The sequence below is a fragment of the Xiphias gladius genome, chromosome 4 (genome assembly GCF_016859285.1).
Source record: "Xiphias gladius isolate SHS-SW01 ecotype Sanya breed wild chromosome 4, ASM1685928v1, whole genome shotgun sequence".
NCBI lineage: Eukaryota > Metazoa > Chordata > Actinopteri > Istiophoriformes > Xiphiidae > Xiphias > Xiphias gladius.
In genome coordinates, this window is record NC_053403.1 from 13085076 (window position 1) to 13109958 (window position 24883).

General features: G+C 39.9%; 1 protein-coding gene and 1 long non-coding RNA gene across 6 annotated transcripts in view; one reads left to right on the forward strand and one right to left on the reverse strand.

Moving 5' to 3' along the window:
• Positions 1–24813, forward strand: part of LOC120788714 (disheveled-associated activator of morphogenesis 1-like) — a 52353-nt gene extending 27540 nt beyond the window's left edge. For 3 of the 5 annotated variants that reach the window (XM_040124711.1, XM_040124713.1, XM_040124714.1), the window contains exons 3-26: positions 2506–2595; positions 7686–7757; positions 8384–8478; positions 9021–9354; positions 9476–9586; positions 9726–9829; positions 10279–10345; positions 10454–10571; positions 13061–13199; positions 13425–13483; positions 13576–13763; positions 14544–14852; positions 14943–15050; positions 15969–15998; positions 16382–16479; positions 16581–16665; positions 17255–17361; positions 18162–18250; positions 18530–18698; positions 18912–19019; positions 19456–19516; positions 19644–19775; positions 21288–21458; positions 22368–24813. In XM_040124711.1, coding sequence (XP_039980645.1) covers positions 2506–2595; positions 7686–7757; positions 8384–8478; positions 9021–9354; positions 9476–9586; positions 9726–9829; positions 10279–10345; positions 10454–10571; positions 13061–13199; positions 13425–13483; positions 13576–13763; positions 14544–14852; positions 14943–15050; positions 15969–15998; positions 16382–16479; positions 16581–16665; positions 17255–17361; positions 18162–18250; positions 18530–18698; positions 18912–19019; positions 19456–19516; positions 19644–19775; positions 21288–21458; positions 22368–22580 — 3057 coding nt within the window. In that variant the 3' untranslated portion in view covers positions 22581–24813. Of the gene's footprint in view, positions 1–2505; positions 2596–7685; positions 7758–8383; positions 8479–9020; positions 9355–9475; positions 9587–9725; positions 9830–10278; positions 10346–10453; positions 10572–13060; positions 13200–13424; positions 13484–13575; positions 13764–14543; positions 14853–14942; positions 15051–15968; positions 15999–16381; positions 16480–16580; positions 16666–17254; positions 17362–18161; positions 18251–18529; positions 18699–18911; positions 19020–19455; positions 19517–19643; positions 19776–21265; positions 21459–22367 lie in introns of those variants that run through there. The other 2 variants (XM_040124715.1, XM_040124716.1) reach the window with 2 other exon arrangements.
• On the reverse strand, positions 19770–20521 carry LOC120788716. The gene is made up of 3 exons (XR_005707286.1): positions 20427–20521; positions 19947–20046; positions 19770–19812 (listed from the first exon to the last, which is right to left on the reverse strand). It is a non-coding gene; the product is annotated as an uncharacterized LOC120788716 (long non-coding RNA).
• Positions 24814–24883: the final 70 nt, after the last annotated feature.

The following is a 24883-nucleotide window of genomic DNA, read 5'->3' on the forward strand; positions in this document are numbered from 1 at the left end:
CACGATCCTGCTGCCATTAATACTCACTAAAGCACCAAATGTGTATTAATCCGTGGCTGAAACAAAATCCCAACAAATGCACCATTTACTCCTGTTTGGGTAATGTTTGCCAAAAACTACAGTGCCCAGCTCTTTTAGGAAATTATTTAGCCTTTTCAAAAAATGAAAATATACATTTTTGAGCTCTTTTAAAAGATTTGATTTTAGCATAGCTGGATAGTATTGACAGACGTAATAACACATTGTTAGGGTTATGGTCTTTTTATGGCATAGAAAAGTATAGAATAACATCAAATTTACCCTTCAATAAACCCTTTTACCAGTTTTCTGTTTGTCTTATATTAGCCTACCAACTTAGCAAGAGTGATGGAGATCTAATGAGACAGACCCAACTGAACAAAAGCAAAATTATTCTCATTATCACAATCACAATAATTTAGTCTATAATCACTTTTAAAAAAGTTATGGTTAACATCATTTTGTAGCTAGAACGTAATTGCTAATCAGTTGATTAGCATCCATCTTGACCAGTTGTCTAATATTTTGGATTTGTCTCCAGCTTTTTCCGACATAGCATATTAAATCTAAAAACCAAACTGCCATACAAATGAAGGAGGAAAGAAAATAAATATTAACACTGAAATACTGATTAACTTTTTATTGAATTAACAAGATAATTCAAATGTTATTGTTTCTCTCTGAAGATGTCTTTAAAACATATTCTTGATTGATTGTTCACACGTACATTTTAAGACATTCACAAATGAACTGTCACTTCCTCCCAGTTTACACTATATTGTGACAGGGCCAGGCTGCTATTCTCTCTCGGTGTTATTGTCACTTTTAATTTGTCGTGCTTTCCTGTCTCTTCTGGCCCCATTTTCCTCTCCTGTGGTTGCCACAGTAATCTAAGCATGACATTTTTGCACATCAATAGACCTCATTCAGGAACTCTTAATGTCTCTGCCTCCTCCATCTGCTAATTGCTTGTTTTTGTCCACCACAGACATAATTGAGCAAGTTGAGTGTGACGACAAGGAGGCTTTCAGTTGCTCTGTTTACCAAGAGAAAACAGCCACGTGCTTTTCTTTTCACCCAGTATGAGCCACCATGTGCGTGCATAATTGGAACGGGTTTGCTGAAAAAAAGACTCACGTTGTCGAATAACTTGTAGCCATCTGCTCTGTTACGATCAGTTATACCTGACCTTTGAACTTGACCTTTACTTCAACAGTTTTCCAAAAACCTGTAAGTCAAGGTTAAGCATTTTTTCCTATCCTGAATTCAGAGAGACAGAGTTGCTCTCACTCTCTATCATACAGAACATTAACGACAATTTGTTGCAAAATTAAACACCTAGCTGCTCTTTATGATAACCAACAAAGGATACAGTAGAATTAGTTATCATTTCCCCATTCAGTGTTTATGAGCAAGTATGTGGACCTAACTCACAAGATCAGTCAATAGCCCACACAACCCTTTTTGGACATTTGATCATTGCACATATTGATTCACCTGAGTTGATGGCTTTAGCAAAGAAAATCCCCAAAGACAATTCCCATGATGAACATTTAGCAATGTTGACATGTTAACTTAATCTCCATTTGTTTCATAAATAGCCACTAAGAAAGAATAAACCTGTGTTTAAACACGGAAGCTCATTTAGCTGTAGTTGTCTTAAGACTGGACTACAACAAAAATATGTTAAAGCTCAAAAAACTCTCAGATAAGTTACATATCTGCCGTTAACTCTTTGTTACCCATGCCATCAAATTATTAAACCTTCATGTCTCCGGCTGGAAATTTTCCCCAAGAATGTGTGATGTTCCCTGTTTTTGACAAAAAGTATCTGATATCCTTGCCCCAACTTAAAATTTCAGTTTTATGCTCTTAACCAGTGAAGACTCAAATTAAAACTTGCTGATATGCGGCTTTTAGTTAAACACCTCCCAACAGAACCTTTTGTGTGCCTCCAGTGAAATACCTGTTGTACATTGTGACACATGTTGTTTCCAGATGTTTGTTTTCCACATGTCAAGTAGGCAGAGCGTGCCTTATCTTTTCCCCCGTTATTCGCACGTCTAAAGCCTGCTAGACATCTGATTTGATTCAGAGTTATATTGAATTTACGATGAGAGCACCCGGTGATATTCCACTGATCATGACGAAATTTAGCACAAACCAATCTTGAACTAAAAACAGAGCTCTGGTGCAACCACTCCTAGCACATGCTTTTGCTTTTTGGGGAATAACAAAATTAATTTATGTAGAATATCTAAATTTGCAGCATACTGGGTTGATATTTTGTGCAGCTTGTCTGTACTCTTTGAAGTATGTTTTGAGAACAATGCTCTATTTTTAAGCAGCAGAATACTATCTATATATGGATCTGATGACTGAAGGGACAGTTCAGTCATCAGTAAAGGATTCTGAAGACATAATATTTGTTTTTTCCTCTTCCCAAACATTTCTTAACCCTTTGTGCTATTTTTTTCCACTTTGCAGGATGAGCTTGACCTCACAGAGAAACACAGGGAAGCCATGTTTGCCCTGCCTGCAGAGAAGAAATGGCAAATCTACTGCAGCAAAAAGAAGGTAAAAAGACTCACTGTGCATTATGTCAAACTCCACTCCAGCCTCCACAAGATTGCTGCTGAGTGGCTTTAAGGTACTGAAGTTAACCTTTTGCCCTAAAAGTGAGGTTGGATTTTTAGCAAAACCTACCCATTCACAGGGTATGACCTGCAGTAGTTATCCTTTATGATATAATCCAGGGTGATTATAGAGCCATATGGTGCTCTAAGTACAAATGGTGTCCATAGAGTAGGAGGTTGCAAATCTCTTGCCAGGATGTATATTTCTTTGCATATAACCAAAAGAATATGGATAGGTTTAAATATGACTGTGCTGATAAAAGACACTGCCTTTCAATGTTAAAGGAATAGTTTGATCTAATTTCTGTTTGTTGGTTTGTTTGTTTGTTTATTTGTCAGCAGGATTACTCAAAAAGCACTGAACCCATTTGTATTGAACTTGGTGGAGGGTTGGGGCATAGGCCAAGGAAGAACCCATTAAATTTTGTGGCAGATCCGGATAATGTACTATAAATTTGAATTTTTTTTCCTCTAGAGTCTGGTGTATGTTTTTGGCTGGACCGCAACAGTGGGGTCAGCCCTACAAATGCGAATGTCCATAACTGACTGACTGACTGAATGCGTGATAAAGTTACACCACTGGTCAGCTAAATGCCGCGTGACTAAGTCCTGAACTTACACCATTGGTTGCTGCTTTTTTTCAAAATAAATTGGCCCAAACAGTTTCTTTTACATCATCCGGGGGGGGGGGGGGGGGTTACAGGGAGTGTTACCAATTTAGAGCCTTTGTCACCAGATTTACAGACTTTTTTCATACCTTTTAGTGACTTTTATTCACAAAAAGGCTCATGACAAATTCAGCGACTTTTTGGACAAACCTTAGCTATTTTCTGCAGAAGAAGAAGAAGTGAGTGCTTGTTAACATGAAGTCTCAATGGGCCACGTTTCAGTTCTGTTTCGTACTTGTTCCATTGTCTGACAACAGAAACAGAAGTAACATGTAAATGAGGGCAGCTTTATTGGGAATTTGGCTGTATGCGAGCACAGAGAGTAGGAGAGAAGCAAACAGATAAAGGGCAGTCCAGCCATATACTAGGTTTTGACCTGGTCTTGTTTGACATTGGCCTACTGAGCGCATTTTCTTCTCATGTCTGGATGGTAAATATTTAGCTAGTGTCAGCAGTTAATCAGCTTAGGTTAGCGTAAAGACTGGAAACAAGTGGGAAACATACAGATTTGATTACTAAGTTGTTCACATATGGTACTGTATGTGGATTTTGTTCAAATTAGTTCAAACGAATTACGTGCCATGTAATGTACTGGCTTCTCTTCTTTTAATGGTGTCAACAACATTTTGCCTAAAGAAATAGCTAAACTTCATGGCTTCAAAGTCGCCCCCCCAAGCAGGTCAGAAACAACATTTTATCAGCAAACATTTATTTATGGAGCCAGTGCAAATGATTTTGGCTTGGTATGGTGTACTAACAACATTCTAATACATGTATTTACAAAATACTGCATATCAGAGTTTTTTGGGAATAGACCTATAAAGTCCTAGACCTTATCTCCATTTCTGTAGCTGGTGGTAACACAGTTGATCAACTTTTAACACACAAGTAAACCATTAGCAGGGATCATGCTCACAAAACACTACCAAATATATTGTAGACAGAAATGCCAAGACTTGTTACACAAACCACAACATCAGAAAAAACTTACCACTCTTATACCATCAAGTGTAGTTTTAGTAGCTTCATGTCCCAATCTGGTATGTACTGTATCTCTTCAATTACAGTGTCTCTCCCCATCACAACATTAAAGTCTATACTACCTGATCAAAGCTCCACCATAAGTCACTTAACTTGAATAGATGTTAAACAAGGTGGATATAAAAATAGTGATGTGCAGAGGGAGTAAGACGAAGGCTAAATCCAGCCCGTTCCCGTAGATGCTAACAGGGAAGGCAGTGTCGGGAATTAGAAAGTACTTAAATATATTGCAGGACTAAAGAATTCAACAGTAGTATATTGTTTCTTGAGACCCCAGAGGGTGTATTTTCTCCAAGACAATAAGGTTCTTGTCTCTTCATTAGATTGTCCTGCCGAAGGGAGGATATTTTAACCATGTGGTTTCTCCTTTTAGGTAATCGACCTGTCCCGTCAAAGATTTCATGTAGCCATAACATACTCTACCACTCTGTGGTTTCATTATGTCTTCTCTCCCTGATAAAAGAAATGTCAACTGTTCCTCCTTTCCCTGTACACAAACTCATCCTCTGTGTGCAGGAAAATGCAGACGCCTGTTCTAGTTTAGATCAACAGTCGCGCTTCCCAGCTACCACTGAATATGCCCTCACATTTTTTCAGCAGTGTTTCCCAAGGCCGTAGATACGAGTGTGTAGGATATCCCGTCCTGAGAGAGCATGCAGATTTATAAATCTTTTCCTACATCCAGTAACGAACTGGAAGTGAGGAGTATTGGGATTTAGTCTGATGGATGAATAGTTGGTATGTCAGTGTACAGTAAAAATCCTCAGAAAACAAAGCTCAGGAAAGGCATGCCATAAGTTCAAAAACCCATCATACATACCCTGTAAATCTGCATTTCACATATTTAAACTATGGTTTTTGTATGGGTTAAACAAATGAGATATAGTTTCCTAATTAGTAAACTTGGAGGTGCTGGATTTTCTTGCCTTTAGACAGAGCCAGGCCAGCTGTTTCCCCATGTTTCCAGTCTTTATGCTAAGCTAAGATAACCAGTTGCTAGCTGTAGCTTCATGTTTACAGCACAGATATAAGAGTTATATCAATTGTCTCATCTAACTTTTGGCAAGAAAGAGTATAAGCGTATATTCCAAAATATTAAAATATTCCTTTAAATATTTGTGTGTTCGCTAATAGTGTCTATTTATGCTGACAGCTCGTTTTTATGTAAAAGTAGTAATTTTTTAGTATTTTTGAGTTGATGAACATGATGAGAGGCCTGAAAAAGCCGCGTCACAAGCATTTATATTCGTCAGAATTTTTTTTATTGTTTAAGTATTGATGCATTTATTGATGCGTTTACTTTGGCTGCACACAGTGTCCACTACCCAGCAGGAACACAGCGAGTGATGAAAAGAAGAGAGTGGATATGGAAATAGCACGTGCAAGCTCCTGTTTCTACTGTGTCCCAATTAGTGGTCTCATAGTCCCAGGGCCCAAAATAACCTTGTGATAAACACGAAATGTTGCTCTGCCTCTGTACAGCTTCAAGAGAACATGCAGGGATGTTTCAGTGGTGGCGTTAAGGTGGACTGGGATTTAATTGAACCAAATCTTTACGTGCAGCATCGACCTACAGATGCGGAGAGGCAGAAAGGCATAAATATTGCTGACTCGACAACAGGCTCTGGCTGCAACCCAGACAGATACAAACTGCCCATCTGAGCTCAGGGAGGAAGGGTGTATGTGGAGAAAAGGAGCAAAGGAAGTGGTCGGTTGTCCAAGGCAAACAGGAAGGCTTCACTTCCACAGGTGCAGTTTTTGTATGTGAGTCAGGGGGGATGATAAGTAGGAAGGTGGGGTCATTATCAGGGCGCTCCAAGCTCACGAGTGATGAGCGTGTTCTTTTTCACCAGTCGTTTCTTGGCAATTAGATCCTTCAGAAGTCGTGCTGGGCCTAGAGTCAGTCAAAGCTTTAGCTGTTTGGTTTGGCTTGGCACCTGAGCTGATGAAATCATGCTGCAGAGAATCAATCTTCTTCCTGCTTCTTGTCAGCTCTTTTCTAGGCTACATCATCGGCCAAGAAGCAGATTTACTGATCTGGTTGTTAGCAGAGATTTTGCAGTAAAGTTTCAAATTTCATCAAAAAAAGTTTGGCTTCTGAGAGGACAGAACTTCTCTTCAACTACACTCTCCTATTACCCCTAAATAACTCAGATTGATTCCTGTTTCCTAATGCGTCTTTGATCTTTACTTTCTGAAAAGTGGAAAAAATGAATTCCCTGAAATATACTCCCTACTTTTCTCTCTCATCGTGACCCTAAATAAACTGTCAGTGTTTGAAGACTGCTGACTTCCGAGTTGAGAGATGGACTCTTTAAAATGTAAAAGGAAGTGGTCCTACCTCTGCATCAGCTCCACTAATGGACTGAACTTCTTCCAGCACCCGCCTGGTCAAGCTGGCAACAGTCGCGATTGAAGCAGCAGGATCAGGCCTTCCTGTCACTGCACGATCCCCGCAGACCAGCCAAGGTCCGCAGTTTCTGCAAGGGCAGCCAAGTCTCTGCAGGCCGCATTATTAACTGACGCGCAATTAGTTTCTGATGGTCACAGCTCACTTGTGCTTAATGGAGCAAGAGTTAAAATGAAAGCCTGGGGGCCTTTTATGTACAAGCCAAGTTCAGGGTCAAGTCATTTTCTCCTCAGTGTTCCCCTTGAGTTTGAAAATTAAACCATCTAAGAAATGTCTTGCAGTTATTTTTCACTTGTAATACAAACATGCCTGTCAGGAGATTAATCTCAGTTTAAATCAGGCCATGTCCTTAATCTGCAGTTTTAACATTCATTTGCTAATCTCAAGATTTTATCAAGCAGCTGTGCTCTCTTTTTGGCACTTTTCACCACCTCTTGAAACCCAGTAAAGGGCTGGAAAACAAAATGGGCAGGATATCTGTGTCGCCCTAGTCTGAGTTCTCGCTCCATTTTTCAGCTTTTTGCTATTTATGCCGCGGACCTTCTGTTCCATGTGTGTTTGTTGGTGTTTGTGTGTTTCATGTCCTTCAAAGCCCGTGATCTGTGAAACGACAGTATGAAGTTCTCCATCTGGATTGAAGTTCTACTTTGATGTATTCAAACATGTGACATGAACCAAATAACAATTTGTCCCCTCACGTTACTTTCTGAAATATTTCCTTCAAGATTATGTTCTTATGTAACATTATAAAATTCCAAGCAAATCGCACACAGTTAACATTCATTGGCCAACCACAACTTTTTCAAATGATCTAATATTCTTTCTTCCCTTGCCATTGTGTGACATTACTTAGAAAACAGTGCCTACCTGTATCACAGCATCTTCCATTCTCTGTTATTTTGTGATTTTCAGGAACAAGAAGAAAACAAAAGTGCAACTAGTTGGCCAGAATACTACATTGATCAGCTCAATTCAATGGCAGCTGTAAGTAATAACATGAACTTTATTTATTCTTTTTGGGATGTAAAAATCGTTAAAGTATAGTCTTGGAAGAATCTGTGCTTTGTTTCTTCTTCCTGAGGTTTCTCCCCGTTTTTTCCGTATTAAAGAGTTTTTCCTTGTCCGAGTCAAGGTTGCAGGATTGTAAAGCAAAGAGAAATTCTGGGCTATATAAATACATCGTGACTTGACAGCTTTCAACACAGAGAGGCTAGTAATGAGATAACAAATAACATACTTTTTAATTTAAATATAAAGGATATTTTTCTCATTCCAAGAGGAACACAACCAAAAAATTGCATGATTTTATATAATACCCTGATTGTACACATGCTGTCCATCACATTCTTTATTTTCAATTTAACCCACAATCCTCATCTTTCAGGAGTTTGCAATTTGGTAATTGTGTTGTCACACGGTACTGTCATAATAAAACCAAGAATCAGCTTTTTGGCTTTTTAACTAAATCCAGTGTCTTTCCTTCTGCAAATTAATTTTCCACGTGGCCTGAGCACCTTTGGAAATCAAGGAAATTTGCTTTATTTTGACTTTGACTTGTTAATCAGACTTTAGATTCGGATCTTTATGTTGTTTAATCTTTTATTGAACAGAGAAAGACGCTCCTCGCTCTGGAGAAGGAAGATGAGGAGGAGAGGAACAAAACCATAGAGAGCTTGAAGACAGCTCTGAGGACACAACCAATGAGGTGAACAGACTTTTAAAATGTATCCTCCTCTCCTCCCCCCTCTCCTTGTCCTTTACATTTAATGTCAACTATCATTGCTTTCATTTAACCTCTAACCTTGTCACTCTTTTCAGTTCCTGAAAACCGTATGTAAATGAGTCCTTTAAGAATTGAACACCCATAAAGGTCACTGCATTGTTGGTTTAAGATTTTCCATGGACGCGAATGTTCATTAATACTAATAAACCAGCGAAACATTTCATTTCCATTTTATGAACCTGAGCTGTTCACTAGACTTTAAAAGCAAATGCCCTGAGTTACTTATTACATTTACTGGAGACAATTCAGTTACAGTCTGGGCAAGTTGAGGGGAACAGAGAAGTCGAATGGACATACATATACATACACACATATTTTTCTGTTTGACATTTGATACTATGGCATCACTTCAGGACTTTTGTGTATTGCAATTATATTTCATAATAAAACAAGTCTTCCCAGAAGTACTAAATTAAAGTGGTCAATAAAGTAGGATGACTTCTTTGTGCCCACTCTCCTCTCAGGTTCGTAACTCGTTTCATCGACCTGGATGGCTTGACATGTATCCTGAACTTCCTGAAGAGCATGGACTATGAGACCACAGAGTCACAGATCCACACGTCTCTAATTGGCTGCATCAAAGCTCTGATGAACAACTCCCAGGGCCGCGCCCATGTCCTCTCTCACTCCGAGAGCATCAACATCATCGCCCAGAGCCTGGCCACGGAAAACATCAAGACCAAGGTGGCAGTGCTGGAGATCATGGGTGCCGTGTGTCTGGTGCCTGGTGGGCACAAAAAAATCCTGGAGGCCATGCTGCACTACCAGCGTTTTGCCTGTGAGAGGACACGCTTCCAGGTGGGTGGAAGAAAGCAAAGTGCACAGTTGTGGCTTTAAACCTTTTGCAGCTAGATAAAGTCATTTAAAAGCAGCATTGCGTAAAGACAATTAACACCTGAAATTACTTGTCATCCTTCAGACACTTATAAATGATCTGGACCGGAATACGGGGCGATACAGAGACGAGGTCAACCTGAAAACAGCCATCATGTCCTTTATTAATGCTGTGCTGAGTCAAGGAGCTGGAGAGGTAAATTATATACTGTACCTTAGAACGATTTTGTGCTTCCTTTCACACTAGAAGGTCATCATGTGCCTTGGCCACTCATTCGAGACTCTTGAAAAATTGTTTGCGTTTTACTTCTACTTTATAATTTTTCCAAAAATAGACAAGTTTGGAATTCCGTATCCACCTCCGATATGAGTTTCTAATGCTGGGGATCCAACCTGTGATCGATAAGCTACGTTCTCATGAAAACTCCACGTTAGACAGGTGAGTTGGAAATCCAAAAACATTTCTGTAAAAAAACACTATTCCCACTTTTAAATAAGCCACCCGTTTCAGAGTTGTTGCAATCACTGTTTACTGATCAGAAGCTGAACAATTTGAAATCAAACAGCACAAGAAAGACCAAGAGTCGAAAATGTTTGTCTAAACTTACAAATCCATAAAATCATAAAGTTATGAATAAAATCAGGAAATTCTTATCCAGAAAATACTCTCTTAACCCTCCAAATATCATCCAAGGTATAACGGTCACTCCACCTTTTCCATTTCATGTGAATGGCATCAGATTGCGTGGTTAAAAAAAAACAAACAGAAACTCAGCTGCCCTAGAGAAAATGGATTTGACTATATATTCCATCACCACTTTAAGAGGAAAAATATATGAGTGCATCACATTTGCAGGCCGCTATTTAATCCAGTCTTGACACTCTCAGGCATTTAGACTACTTTGAGATGCTGCGGAACGAGGATGAGCTGGCTTTGTCAAAACGATTTGAGTCGGTAAGTGAAGAAAATAAATTTCCTGACCTTACTCTTGCATGATTTGTTAGTTTTAACTATTTTGCTAGATGTATTCATGGTTTCCTTTTTTTACTCCTTCTCCTCTAGGTACATATAGATACCAAGAGTGCCACCCAAGTTTTTGATCTCATCCGCAAGAAGATGAACCACACTGATGCATACCCGCACTTTATGTCTGTCCTGCATCACTGTCTTCTCATGCCACGTGAGTGATTCTTTAAAGAATGAATTACTGGACTACACACTATATAATACAGTCTGACATATACTGTCAAAACCACACAGCAATACAAACCTTTTTTTATGTTGTAAAATGTGATTCAAAATCTGTAATACAGCAACAAGCAAAACGCAAACTACACAGTTTTGTCGATTTTTGAAGTGACAGAGGTAAATACAACTCCTTCAGCAGACAGACATTAAAAATGAGTCTGTCTTCAAATGTTAATGCACTGTTAGTGATTGTGGCATTTGCAAAGGTTTGGGTCCCGTTCTACTTGTAAAAGACTAATTAAGGCTTTAATTGACTTGTTTTGACTTGTAAAGTAGGTTTCTGTAAATGTCATTAGGAATTGTCAGCTGATGATAATTTCTCTGACTATTAAAATCTTGTGGTAACAAAATGAAGCTAATTGATGTCTACAATGTAGGGCAGGCATTTAAAAACCATTCAAAGTGCTTCCAGCTTGAAACTTCCACTATCCGAAGACAATGGAAGAAATGGGTGAATAAAATGAACAGTGGAAGTCATGACATGATCTGAAAGACCAAGAAAATTTTCAGATTCACTTCCCATCTGCTGGCCAGAAGGACAAAGCAAAACCCCCATATGACTGCAAAGGAGCTGCAGGGAGGTTTACCTGACAGAGGAGTGGTGGTGCACCGTTCACTGTACAGTGTTGAAGCACAAACAAGGGTCTACATGGAAGAGTCATCAGAAGGAAACCTTACCTGCGTCATCATCCAAAAAGCCAGCAACTGAAGTCTGCAAAGCAACTTCTGGATAAGCCAGAGTTGATTTGGCAACAAGTGCCGTGGACAGGTTAAGTTAAAACTGAACTCATCGGGCACAATCACCAAAGTTGTGTTTGGAGAAAAAAAGGAGCAGCATTTAATGGAAAGACCACCTTACCAACTGTTAAACATGGGGTTTGGGAGTCTGCTTTGGGGTTGTGTGGCAGCCAGTGGCACAGGAAACACTGCATGGATAGAGGGAAGAATGGATTCCACTAATATCAGCAAATTCAGGATGCAAATGTCCTGGAGTCAGTCAAGGAAGTGAAACTGAAAAGAGGCTGACTTCCACAACAGGACAATGATCCAAAGCAGACCTCAAAATCTACCATGTGCTACTTCAAAAACACAAGCTGAAACCTTTGGAAAATCCCTTACAGTCCCCTGACTTGAACATCAGTGAAAATCTGTGGGTAGATCTTAAATGTGCAATGTGTGCAAGGCAGACTAAAAATATCTCAGAGCTTGAAGTTATCTGCGGGACGGGTGGGTGAAAATTCATAAGTGAAGAACAGAAAGACTCTTAGCTGGTTACAAAAGTGTTTGCAAGCTCTGATATCTGCCAAAGGGGTTGTTACTAAATACTCACTTAGTAGGGCGCCCAAATTTTTGCAAATGCCCGATAACTGTTTTATTTTTTTCATTTCTGCAGTGCATTAACAATTGAAGAAAGGTTCGTTTTGTTATCTGCATTGGTTGTATTTGCTTCTTTTCACTTCTAAAATTAATAAAATATGGAATTTTCCAAGGGGTGCCCAAACTTTTGCACAAAAATGTGTAATGAGGCTCCAAACGAGGTAGTAGTATTATTCCCACAAAATACACAATACATATGCAGGTTCTGGTTTCTGGCCAAAAAGATAAGTGTATTGAATTTGTTCAGATTAGGCAGTTCAGAAATTGGATAAGAACATTCCCAGACAAATTGAATACTGTACATATTCAGAGTCAGAGACTGTTATTGGCAAATATTTATTTTTTGTCATTCTGGTTTTCTGCAAAAAAATGCACGAAGTCTGATTACAATTAGCCAGTCTCCCCACATCATTTGACTTGAAGTCAAAGAGCCACTTAACCGAACTCTTACCCTTTTCCTTGATGCTCGCCTTCCCGTCTGAGTGGCTTTTTAATAGTAAGACCCATCTCAGTTACTTTTCTGAGGCATTAAGAGGTCAATTAACACTTCAGCTGTAAATGCCAGTGTTACAGTTATACACAAGAGTTAATCAACTGCAAGCGTGTGATGGTACTTAATTGGAAAGAGGAATCTGAATAATATTACTGAATATGATATGGTGCATTGGCTATTTCCAAATAGCGTGGTAAATAGTAATAACAGGATGTCTCCCAACAGTAATGTGTCCATGTATGTGTGCGTTTACAAAGTTTTCATGCTAGACAACAAGGCAACAGTAAACATGTTGTCCCATGACAGATGCAGTCTCACCAATCTAATAAATGCATCATCTTGCTGTAACCTGTAACCATCGTGCCTGTCTTTGGCTCATCAGTGTAATTTTGGAAAATGCCTTGACACATCATTCACCCACTGTGGATCCAGCTCCAATTAGTAGTTTCAGAGATATTAAAAAGATATCAGTGAGGGGAAGAAATATAACTTGGGCCAGGAGACTAATGGGAAACGTGTGCCTCTTTCTGCATTTCTGTCTCTCTATCCAGACAAGAGAAGTGGTAACACGGTGCAGTACTGGCTGCTGTTGGATCGTATCGTCCAGCAGATGGTTTTGCAGAATGACAAAGGTCACGACCCGGACGTCACACCACTGGAGAATTTTAATGTGAAGAACGTTGTCCGGATGTGAGTCCTCCAGTTTCCCCGAACAGACTGACACATGAATGAGTACATGGAACAGATGACTTGGCTGAAGAATGTAGAACAGTGTTGTGTCTGCTGAAGATCTGAAAGCCATGTGCTCAACAGTTTTGGCTCAAAAATAGCTTCCCCTTTTAAGTTCAGAAAAACAATCACTGGAGTTGTTCTTGTAGACACTGTAGTTAATTATGTGGGTCTTCCTCTCCACAGGCTGGTCAATGAAAATGAGGTCAAACAATGGAAAGAGCAGGCAGAGAAAATGAGAAAAGGTAGTATGATGATGAATTATTGAAACACTTATATAATAAAGTCAAATAATTAAAGGTGTCAGTGAAGCTCACTGAGTGATCTCCCTCCGCAGAGCACCACGAGTTGCAGCAGAAGTTTGAGAAGAAGGAGCGTGAATGTGATGCAAAGACCCAGGAGAAAGAGGACATGATGCAGACGCTCAACAAGATGAAAGAGAAGCTGGAAAAGGAAAGCACCGAGCACAAGAATGTCAAACAGCAAGTGGCCGAACTCACTGCACGACTGCACGAGCTCAGCACTGTACGTTTTATAATAAGCTTACAATAAAACCTGACAGAATGTTTTGTTGGATATTCACATAAGGGATAAATAAAGCTGTGAATAATCGTCCCACTGTTAGGAGGGACCCTTCAGATGTTAGAATATGTATGAAATGAATAAGAACATGAACATAACTCAATTTTTTTCTGCCCCAGAAATACAAAAATAGAAACCATCTAACACTTCCATCTCAGTTCATATTGATTTGTTACTTTATGTTGCTGCCTGCCCGAAATGGTAACATTTTATATCACAGTTACTCTTTCTTATAATGTTGTCACCAGGGTACTAGTTACCAATCAATGACATAGAAAAAAATCCTGAGATTTAACACCTAAAATACATATAAAGACAGACTTAAGTATTTTTGAGCAATGAGCAAATTAATATAAGTTTAAGAAAGAAACTAATAAGCAACTATCTAACTTGAAAAAGTAATGCATTAAAAAACATGTTACCACAAAAAGTCATTTAAGTACTCTACCCCCAAACACTGGTATCCTAGGACAGTGGTTCCCACATTTTAGGTTAATGACCCCTTGAAATAACCCTCAGTTCAAGCAAAGAGTGATTTTCTTTTTTTCTCAATGGGAACCACTGTTTTACAACATAAAGCATTCTAAGGGTGTAACGGCTGGTCATATTCTACATTGTTGGTATGGTCAGCAAAACCCATTGGAAGACCAATACCAAAAATGACAAGTGTATCGGATGAAACATCAGCAACTCTGCATCTGTTGTTTTACTCTCTCCCTGCAGAGACAGGCAGCTGTCGTTCCCGGAGGCCCTCCCCTCGCCCCCGGTCCACCCGGCGGCCCTCTGCCTCCTCCACCCATGCCCGCATTTGGAGGTCTGTGCCCACCTCCCCCGCCCCCTCCTGGCGGTATGATGCCCCCTCCTCCTCCCCCGCCCCCTCCTCCAGGCGGCCCTCCACCTCCTCCGGGACGTCCACCCGTCGGAGGCGTGCCTCCGCCGCCAGGAGCGCCACTTGGACCATCCCTGAAGAAGAAAAACATTCCTCAACCATCCAATCCGCTCAAGTCCTTCAACTGGTCCAAGTTAGCTGAGGTGAGGACAGTGGAGACAGAAAAAGACCAGAATATGTTGATTCTTAGGGCGAAAATATGAGGTATAAATATCTTCTTCTCCTCTGCTCAGAATAAACTGGAGGGAACTGTTTGGATGGAGGTGGACGATGTCAAGGTTTTCAAAATCCTGGATCTAGAGGACCTTGAAAAGACCTTCTCAGCCTATCAGAGACAGCAGGTACAAGATGAAGCTGTTCGTCAACTCACCAACTGACACCATCTAGTGTCACAGAGGGCTGGGGGTAATTTGGGGGGAGGGGGGGGCGTGGCTGAGGGCTCAGCTGTCTTGCATTTTAGGACTCAGACTTGGCTTGTTTTCAGATTTTCTATAATTCCTCTGTTTTGCAACTATTGGTTTCTTAAGCACAGTTAGAGAAGGGAGAAGAGGAAAGGTCAGATAATCCACAAAAAACAATAGTCTGAAGTCAAAAGAGTAGAAGGGAGAAATTGCCGGATAGATTTCATGCTTGAATCATCTCAAATGCCTTCTCACATTTGACCGGAATGCTGTTTCTTGCCATTTTTGTTTGTGGTTTTGATCATTTTGCCATATGTGATAGAAAACGCATGAGTGGGCGGCTATTTCTTTCTTGTGGCCTCAGTTTGCAATTAATTTAGTTTTGGATAATCATAATCAGTAGTATCTGTGGTAGTTGCACAACAGGGAATGAGATGTCATCAGCCCCTTTTTTTTCCAGCTCAGTCTGAAATATCAGTGCTCAAACATGACCTTAAGAATGTCGACTGCACATAATGAGAGGCTGAAAATTATGACATCCACAAATCCAAAAAAAAGGTATATTTAGATCCTCAGTGTTGGCCTGGTTAGTTTCGCAAAAAGATGACAAAATGAAAACTAGAACACTTGAGAGGCTTATTATTGCACAGCATGTGAACTATGAGCACGCATTGATCACCCGAACAGCCACCCATGTCTCACTGCTGCTCCCTTCATTACTGATGGATCCATTGGCATCTAAGTGCTGAATGAGCTTTGATTCAAATTGCTGTTTGTTTTTATGGGCTGCAATCACATAACTGCTTTACTTATTCTAATGAGTGCTTACATCTTCCCTGCTTCTTGCCTGCATTTTAGGACTTCTTTATGATCAATAACAGCAAACAGGTGAGTGCACTTACACTACAGTGTGGAATTTTTGTCACTCCTTGTGGATTCAGTCAGACTTTACGTTTTACTTGTTGTCCTGTTGTATTTTCAGCTACATGTTTCTTTGAATCTACTTAGTTTTTTTTCCCGACAGAATATATATACACCTTTGATACTTTTGTTCAAGTCAGCATCCTTTTTCCATATGCGTGTCATGTTTTCTTGTGATAACTTACTCGTTTGACCATGTTTTGGGCCTCTTTGTATGTTTTCAGCTCTTGTCTGGGATCCTAGGGCACATGTCAGTCAGTCTGTACTCTTCTGTTTGTGGGTTACTGTAACCCAATGTGTGCATGTTAAAATTGCAACCTGCACACTAACCACTATCATTTTGCTCACAGAAAGAGGCAGAGGACGACACACTGAGCTCTAAAAAAGTCAAGGAGCTGTCGGTCATTGATGGCCGTCGAGCTCAAAACTGCAACATCCTCCTCTCAAGGTAAGTTTGGTACATGATTATAACCCTTTTCAAAAGAAATCACTGACACATCACAGGTCATGATATATATTTTGAATGGACTCATCCGTTGTGTCCTGCAGGCTGAAGCTTTCAAATGAGGAGATGAAGAGAGCCATTTTAACTATGGATGAACAGGAGGACCTTCCCAAAGACATGCTGGAGCAGGTACTTCATCTGGTTTCCGGCGTGCAACAATCCCTTCCTCTGCTGCCACTTACGCAGAGTGTTTACATGCACATGCAGGTCACAGTCAGCTCTAGTAAGCTAATTTTTTAAACATCATGTAAACAAGAAACCTGGTCCCTATAATAGGGGATTTCCCAGGTCGATTTTCTCCTGGAGAACTCTGATTTCTTGGCCTTGTATGAAAGCAACTGGGTTACTACAGTGCATGTAAACATGGAGACTGAATTTCTGAGTAGCCTTGTTTCTTGTGTGCATGGAAATACACTGATGGATGTAGCAACTGCACTTGAAGTAGAGTGAAGCATGTCCAGACTGATTCCTTTCTATTGTTATGTTTTTGGAGACCTTGCAAAAAAAACCAAAAAAAAAACAACAAAGTTTGAGAGGTGACATTCATTGTGTTAGAAATCTGATAACAGTATGTTTTGTTCATCAGCCAGACTGTGAAAAATTCCTTTAACACACTGAGACAGTATGATAAATCCTTCCACTGTCATTAACCGAAGCAAGCACGGATGAATAACTGTAAAATATGTCAAGTAAAGAGTTTTTGCTCCTGTTCCGTCAGCTGCTGAAGTTTGTCCCAGAGAAGAGCGATGTGGATCTTCTGGAGGAGCACAAACATGAGCTTGACCGAATGGCAAAACCCGACCGTTTCCTCTATGAGATGAGCAGGTACTTTTCTCATACAGAGTTTGTTTGTTTTTTTATTCCACTTTTTAATTCAGTATTAAACAGGTAGTTATCTCAGACCTGACAGTGCAGCTCTCTGCATACCTGCTGACATACAATACCCATTGTTACCTATTAGTCATAGCAGATGAATACCCATTGTTACCTATTAGTCATAGCAGATGAATGAGATGACACATGGGTTTCTACTTTACTGGGAACAATGGCTATCTATATGAATCACTATTTGTAAAATGTGCCAGTGAACAAATAGAAACAGTAATGTAATAACAGTATTTGAATAGCAGTTTTGCAAACAAAGTCCTAAGATTAGATAGAAGGAACAAAGTCAACATGTAACCATTCGCCACTGAGTGCATAAATATTAAGACCAGCTAAGCAAAGATCTGAGACATTCCCACATTATAGTGACAAAAGAAATATACTTAACAGCTTTTTGTTTTGTTTTTAATAATTTACTGTATTTTGACAGATTTTTGTCATTCAAGTCTATTCAGAATACAGAATGGACTGGCGGACAGATGTCACTGTGGTATTCATTAGCTGCAGTCAGTGGTTTATAAACTGAAATCATAAACTCTGCCAGAAACAAGCTTCATTACCACAACTAAAACTTTATATTTGCCATTTAGTAAGCATACAGGGGACTTGCTTTATTTCGCTCAAGCACAATGTCCATGTTTGTGGCTTTTTGTCCAAATTTGTGGATTTTCCTGTTTATAATTTATGATTTTTGTCTATTTTTGTTCTCGTCTGACACACATTTTCCATCTCCTGTCCAGAATAAACCACTACCAGCAGAGGCTGCAGTCTTTGTACTTCAAGAAGAAGTTTGCAGAGAGGATAGCTGAGATCAAACCCAAAGTTGAAGGTGGGATAAGTCTTGTACACCATGAGCATGATTTTGTTTTTTTTAAAGTGAATGGCTGGCTGAAAAGTATTATATTCTCTTTATATCTAACTAAGAAACCCTCGTAATACTTTCCTTTCGTAATGAAAGTATTTTATTCTAAAGCTTCTAAAATTCTTGTGTTTTGTATTTTTACCTTTTGATATTTGCCAAGGAATTAACAAGCAAGCCACCAAAGACAAATGTCTTTTAAGTCTAAAAATAAATTTGCATCCACTAGAAATTTCCTTTATGTTTCAGCTCTGACCAAGGCGTCTAAGGAGATTTTACACAGTAGAAACCTGAAGCAGCTGTTGGAGGTGGTGCTGGCCTTTGGAAACTACATGAACAAGGGTCAGAGAGGAAACGCTTACGGCTTCAAGGTGTCTTCACTCAACAAGATCGCCGACACCAAATCCAGTATCGACAAGTAAGACCAGTTTTTCAGTCATAAAATTAGAACTTTGCAGGCAGTAACAGAAAGAATGTATGAATATAAAAGTCACATCTGGAACCGTGAAATTGATATTTATCAAACTCCATATGGTTATTCATATCTGACCCTACATAATAAAATCAATATATTGCACATTTGACACATTAACTCCAGCTCAGTGTGTTGTACATCTATGTGTTTTTGTAGAAACATCACTCTCCTGCACTACCTGATTACCATTCTGGAGAAGAAATACCCCAAAGTCCTGATGTTCCAGGAAGACCTGCAGAGTATCCCAGAGGCAGCCAAAGTCAAGTAGGTGAAGCCTCGGAGCAATGGTTCCCTATCTGGGGGTTGGGACCCCTCAAGGGGTTGCAAGATAAAATTAAAGGATTGAAAGATGATTAACACAATTGGAAATAAGAAAATATACATATTCTGCTACACAAATTCAGTTTATTTTTATTGACTTTTGTCTACTCTTTGCTTCTTTATGTAATACTGGATAGTTTTACCTTGTTGTGCTTCCAAAAACTATTCAAATTAAACCAATCTGATTGAACTGTTCACGAGTAAAGGCATATGCATCCTGTGCCAAGGTGTTGCGATTAGACATGGCTTTGTTTTAAAGAGTCATAAACCAAGATGGTTGGGAACCACTGCCCCGGAGAACCTGCCAGCCCAACTTTCAACTGCTTCCTGTTTCCTTCGATTCTGTGTAGAACAACGACCTCTCTTTCTGTCTCTGCAGTATGACAGAGCTGGAAAAAGATATCTGCAACCTGCGCAGTGGCTTGAAAAGTGTTGAGAGCGTGAGTCCCAAAGATTTATTAGATAAGATGGTTTATGTTGTTTTAATAGCTCACACAGTTGTACAACATTTAGTGCAGATCTAGTGTAGCTCTCCTTCAATTTCCTCTCTTGGATTTTCACTCTCAGGAGCTGGAATACCAGAAGAAGCGACCGCAGGAGTTGGGCGACAAATTTGTGTCTGTGGTGAGTCAGTTCATCACTGTGGCCAGCTTCAGCTTCTCCGATGTGGAGGACTCTCTCACTGAGGCCAAAGAACTGGTAAGTCGTCATATCTGTATGGTGCGTTTCTGCCAGACTTAAAAAAAAAATAAAAAAAAAAACCTGTCTGTTTGAGCAGACCATACAGCACCACTGTCACTTGCAGACACAGACGCTGAAAGCTTGCCTCCATTTCCTCTCCGCACAGCTGTTTCTAGACGCCTTACTGACCTCATCAGTCACCTCTCTAGGAAGGGTAACAGCAGGGGTGAAGTGTTTCAGCTTCCTGCTGCAGCACCACTGACACCTCATTGGTCAGCTTGCCCGTTGTCTTATGTGCAGGTCAAAATTGAAAACCAGGAACAGAGGCAGAGGGTTAGATATTGTTTTCCATGACTGTGTTCTGCATTATATGGACATTGTGTGCCTCATTGTGTCATGGCTTTACGGGCTTTGATCACACCTGCCATCTGCTTTAACATGTCATTTTGTGAACACTTTGTGGATCCACTTAAGTGTGGGTGGTCCCTGTGGAAATTAGAGGCTAAAGGTGTACTTGCGGGCCAACAAAATGAGCACTTTCCTCGTAGCTAAAGTGTAGTACAAAGGCAATCACAGCACTGAAGCAAAAGCAGAAACAAACCTCAGTTTTGCAGATGGCAATTTAAAGGGAAATGGGCTTTTTCCTACAAGAAATCTGAGTATACTCACCTCTTAAAGGAGAGCTTGACACCCTGAAGTCAGATTTATGCGTCTGTCCACATTTATTGGAGTTTTTATCTGGAGCATGTTTTTTCGCCCCATAGTGTACGTGCGTGCGCGCTGCATTGACCCGAGTGTTCAGCTGGTCACATGGCAACCATTAGTCTTTGTGAATCATTTACGGTGTCCCACAGTTAAATATTTGAGAGTGCTCACAGTGGTCGTCTGTACTCACGACTGGAAACCAGAGAACCCCTGCTGACCTTCTAAACACCTCCTTGCATCTGATGTGTGTGTGTGTGTGTTGCGGAATACCAAGATATAAAGAAAAAAAAGGACATTTTAGGCATTTTTGTCAGAAATCACATCCCATTGATTCTAATGGTTAAAAGTAAAAAACCTGTTCTGTCATTTGACTGAACCGTTCATTCAAAAAAAAAAAACAAAAAAAACAAAAACATTAATTTGGCTGATGAGAAAGAACTTACCTACATTTTTGCTCCACCTAATAGAGTTTGCGTGTCATGGGCCGAGCTGCCGTTAGGATGCAGATCTATGAGAGTATATGTTCTCAGCATGATCGCACATCTGGATGTTGGCCTTTTTTAACTTGTTGTGAAAAATACCCAACAAACACATTGCCTTAATTTGGGCTCTGGCTCCAGTCTCCAGCCTCGACTGTATTCAGTAGCTGGTCAGATCCGGGTTAACATGGGCTTCAAAGCCAGACTACTGGTACCCTGCTCCGATTTCAAAGAGCTGAGACCTAATGAGTCTCTTGTAAAACAGTCTAAGACGGAGTAAAACATGGTTCCACTGTGTCCCGCTGTAAATGTTATCCCATGTAGCCCCTTCTCTTTGGTCCCACAGTTCCTGAGGGCAGTAAAGCACTTCGGTGAAGATGCCAGTAAGATGCAGCCAGACGAGTTCTTTGGCATCTTTGACCAGTTCCTGCAGTCTTTCACCGAGGCTCAACAGGAGAACGAGAACATGCGAAAACGCAAAGAGGAGGAGGAGCGCAGGGCCAAGATGGAAGCTCAGGTGTGTAATGGTTTGCTGTTTCCATATGACTCTTGACAAAAAGAACCAAAGCTGTTATAAAAGAACTTTTTCTGCTTTTCGACAGACAAGGTGTCACAGTAGCTCCGTACTTTCTTCAAGCAATTGCAGTTTTGAGGAGTATAATCTGAAGTATTCTTGAAAATCATAGGTAACTCAGAGTTAAAATTAGACTGTGTAACTTTTCAAAGTAGAGAAAAACAAAATCTTTATTATACGAATAAAATGGACCCTCATTCAATTCAAACACTCAGGGGTTTTGCTGCTATAGCCTACCCTGTTCTGGTACGACCAGTAGCTTATGTTATTGTTGCTGTATAATATTACTCAGAGGGAATAATAATTTGATAGTTTGTGAAATAAACTTACTTTACTTTAGCTAGACGAGAAGATTGAAACCACTCTCATGACTGTACGGTAAATATGAAGGTGCAACCGGCAGCCGGTTAGCTTAGCTTAACATAAAATCTGGAAATCGGGGGAAAACAGCTGGCCTGGCTCTGTCAAAGGCCATCGAAATCCATTTAGAAGCACCTCTAAAGCTCATTAATTAACACATCATATCTCATTCGTGTAATTTGTACAAAAAAAGATGGATAAACAAGGAAGTAACTGTACCCGACAAAGAAATAGCTTTAAAGGTGCTTGTGGGTGGAGTTTGTCCCCTTTGGACAGGGCCAGACCATCTGTTTCCCCCCTGCTTCCAGTCTTCATGCTAAGCTAAGCTACCAGCTGTTGACTTCAGCTTCACATTTACTGTACAGACGAGAGAGTGTAATCGATCTTCTCACCTAACTCTTAAGCAAAATAAGCGTACTTCCTTTAAGGCAAAGGTTAATACGTTCAGAGGGGAACTTTTTTTTGTTAATACGATTATTTCTGTGCCACCAGCTGAAAGAACAGAGGGAGAAAGAGCGAAAGGCCCGGAAAGCAAAGGCAAACGGGGAGGAGGACGGCGGCGAGTTTGATGACCTGGTGTCAGCGCTGCGATCGGGCGAAGTCTTCGACAAAGACTTATCCAAGATGAAACGCAACCGCAAACGCATCAACAGCCAGACCACGGACTCGAGCAGAGAGCGGCCGGTCACAAAGCTCAACTTCTAAGCAAAGGTTGAGATCATCATCCTCGTTCCGCTCGCCCACCCAGCCCCCCCCCCCAGCTCATCATTTGTTTCCCTCTGGGTCAAACTGACATTTACATTCCTCAGCACCCTCCTCCGCTCCCACCCAGCTCCGCCTGAATGAACCATGGCCTCGCGTCATCGCAGCAGAGCCACACACACACAGTACAACACGTTTGGACCTTTCATCCTCTCATATTATGGTGTTAAATGGAGCAGAAGCCAAAACCTGTTATAAACGACCAAATCCAGTAATTCCTGCTGAAGGATCAGTTTGGTCAAATGAAATGATTTTACGAAGTTGTCGTGCAGGACTGAGATGTTTTGTCTCGTTCCAGGTGTAAGAGATGATTACGGTTGTTTGATAGGATGCGTTCTGTGTAGTTTTTGTATGTCATAATCTATGCACAGAGTGCAATGTGCAGCTTTTAGACTCATTCAGGGCTCGATGCTTGATCCAGACAGGAAGATGATTCCATTACAGACACAAGGGGCCATTTTATACGGACTGATTTTATAGAATGAGAGGGGCTGCTTTCACAAGCCTGAATTGTCCAAATGATCATTTTTGGAGAAAGACTGAATCTGAACTTCGTCTTGACGCTGCTGCTCTCTTGCAGTCAGAACCATTAAAGGACCGAGACACTGCATCTATAAACATGTGGTTTTAACTGCAAGTGAGGCAGTTGAGAAGCAGAGGGTTTTTTTGTTGTTTTTTTTTTTTTTTTTAATTCATCATTATTGACGTGCAGCATTTATATATCTGATCACTGTATGTTTTATTTGAACATTTTCCTGTTAAGAGCTGGCCTTAACTCTGTTGATTTTAATTGTTGAGTGGGTACTCTCAAAGGCCTGGGCCTAATCTGCAATTTCTCAACAAGTGTGGACACTCATGTCATAGATTACATATATCTATATATAAGGTTGCGTGCTTGTTACACATGCACATATGAATTCATAATTATTATGCTAAATGCCATTAAAAATCATACCCAATGGATGCAATACACTCGTTTTTCCCCCCCGAAGGGAGTGCCCTCCTTTTAATGTTTTTATCTGACTAGATGAAAAATGTTTTCCGCACACTGGCTGGATTTACACTGTATCAACCCCAAAAGAAAAAAAAAAAAAATGAAAGAAAGAAAAAAGAAAATAGGAAACATCATCCCGGTTTTAAATTCTGTGATCCACATGTGAGGTTTTGGACTTTAACCTCTGATTTTTAATTTGTCACCTCAATAGCCGTGTGAATCCATCCAGTGTCAGACACCTCCACTGACCTTTTTTAATTTAAATATTGCCTTCCATTGTACAACAACCCGATGAAAATAAATGGGAGAAAACCGTTTTGAGTTTTTGTATTTAGGTAACAAGTAAGCTTGAATGAATTCTTACGCAGCGATTACTTTGGCTAAAAAAAGTCATTTATCACCACCACGACCTTGAAGTTGAATAAGTCGGCAGAGAAAAACGGTATTTAAGTATTTAACTCCAAAGACCCTAATGGCAACCAGGCTCAGAGCTCCATCTAATGGTCAGTATCTGCTAGTCAACAGGAGTCCTTAACACCCTGTGTGGTCTCAGACACAACCCTCTAACATTTAATACAGATCCAGACTCTCTCTGATTTTTAACAACCTGCCAATGTTCACGCTTGAGCCGATCCTCAAAGGTGACTGTTGTTGGCGAATTTACTGAAAAATTGCTCTTTAAATTCTCAATAGAAACAAAATCAGAAACAAACTCAATAAAACTAAAAGGTAATTCCAAAAAAGCACTTTACATTAAGACAGCCACACACTATACAGTAGTGAAATGTTATTTATTGATTATTATAACTTTGAAGTCAAATGAAACAATACAGTATAAAGATATATTAGTCAGTCTGGATTTGTTGTGTCAATTCTCTGAATTGTGTGAATTTATTAGGTTCATTAGGTTTTTTTGTAAAAAGGTTTTTAGCCAGTCACAGATCACCCCTTTGCTTATTTCCATTACTTTACTATTGACTTTGCTAATGTGCAGTATTAGCTGAGGACAAAGTAATGTGTCTATTTCTTAAACCAGGTTGGATAAAAAATTAATAAATTAAAACAAAATGGTAAATACAATATTTCTTAATTTACTGCTCAGGTAAATCAGGCTATAATTAACTATTACAAAGAAAACTAACAGAACGATTTAATTGTGTCTTTAAAACACTTAATTACAGATCCTATTCTCCTCTTGGAGAGTTTAGAGATTTTCTTTTGGTACAAACTGAGTTTTTAAGCTACAAATGCA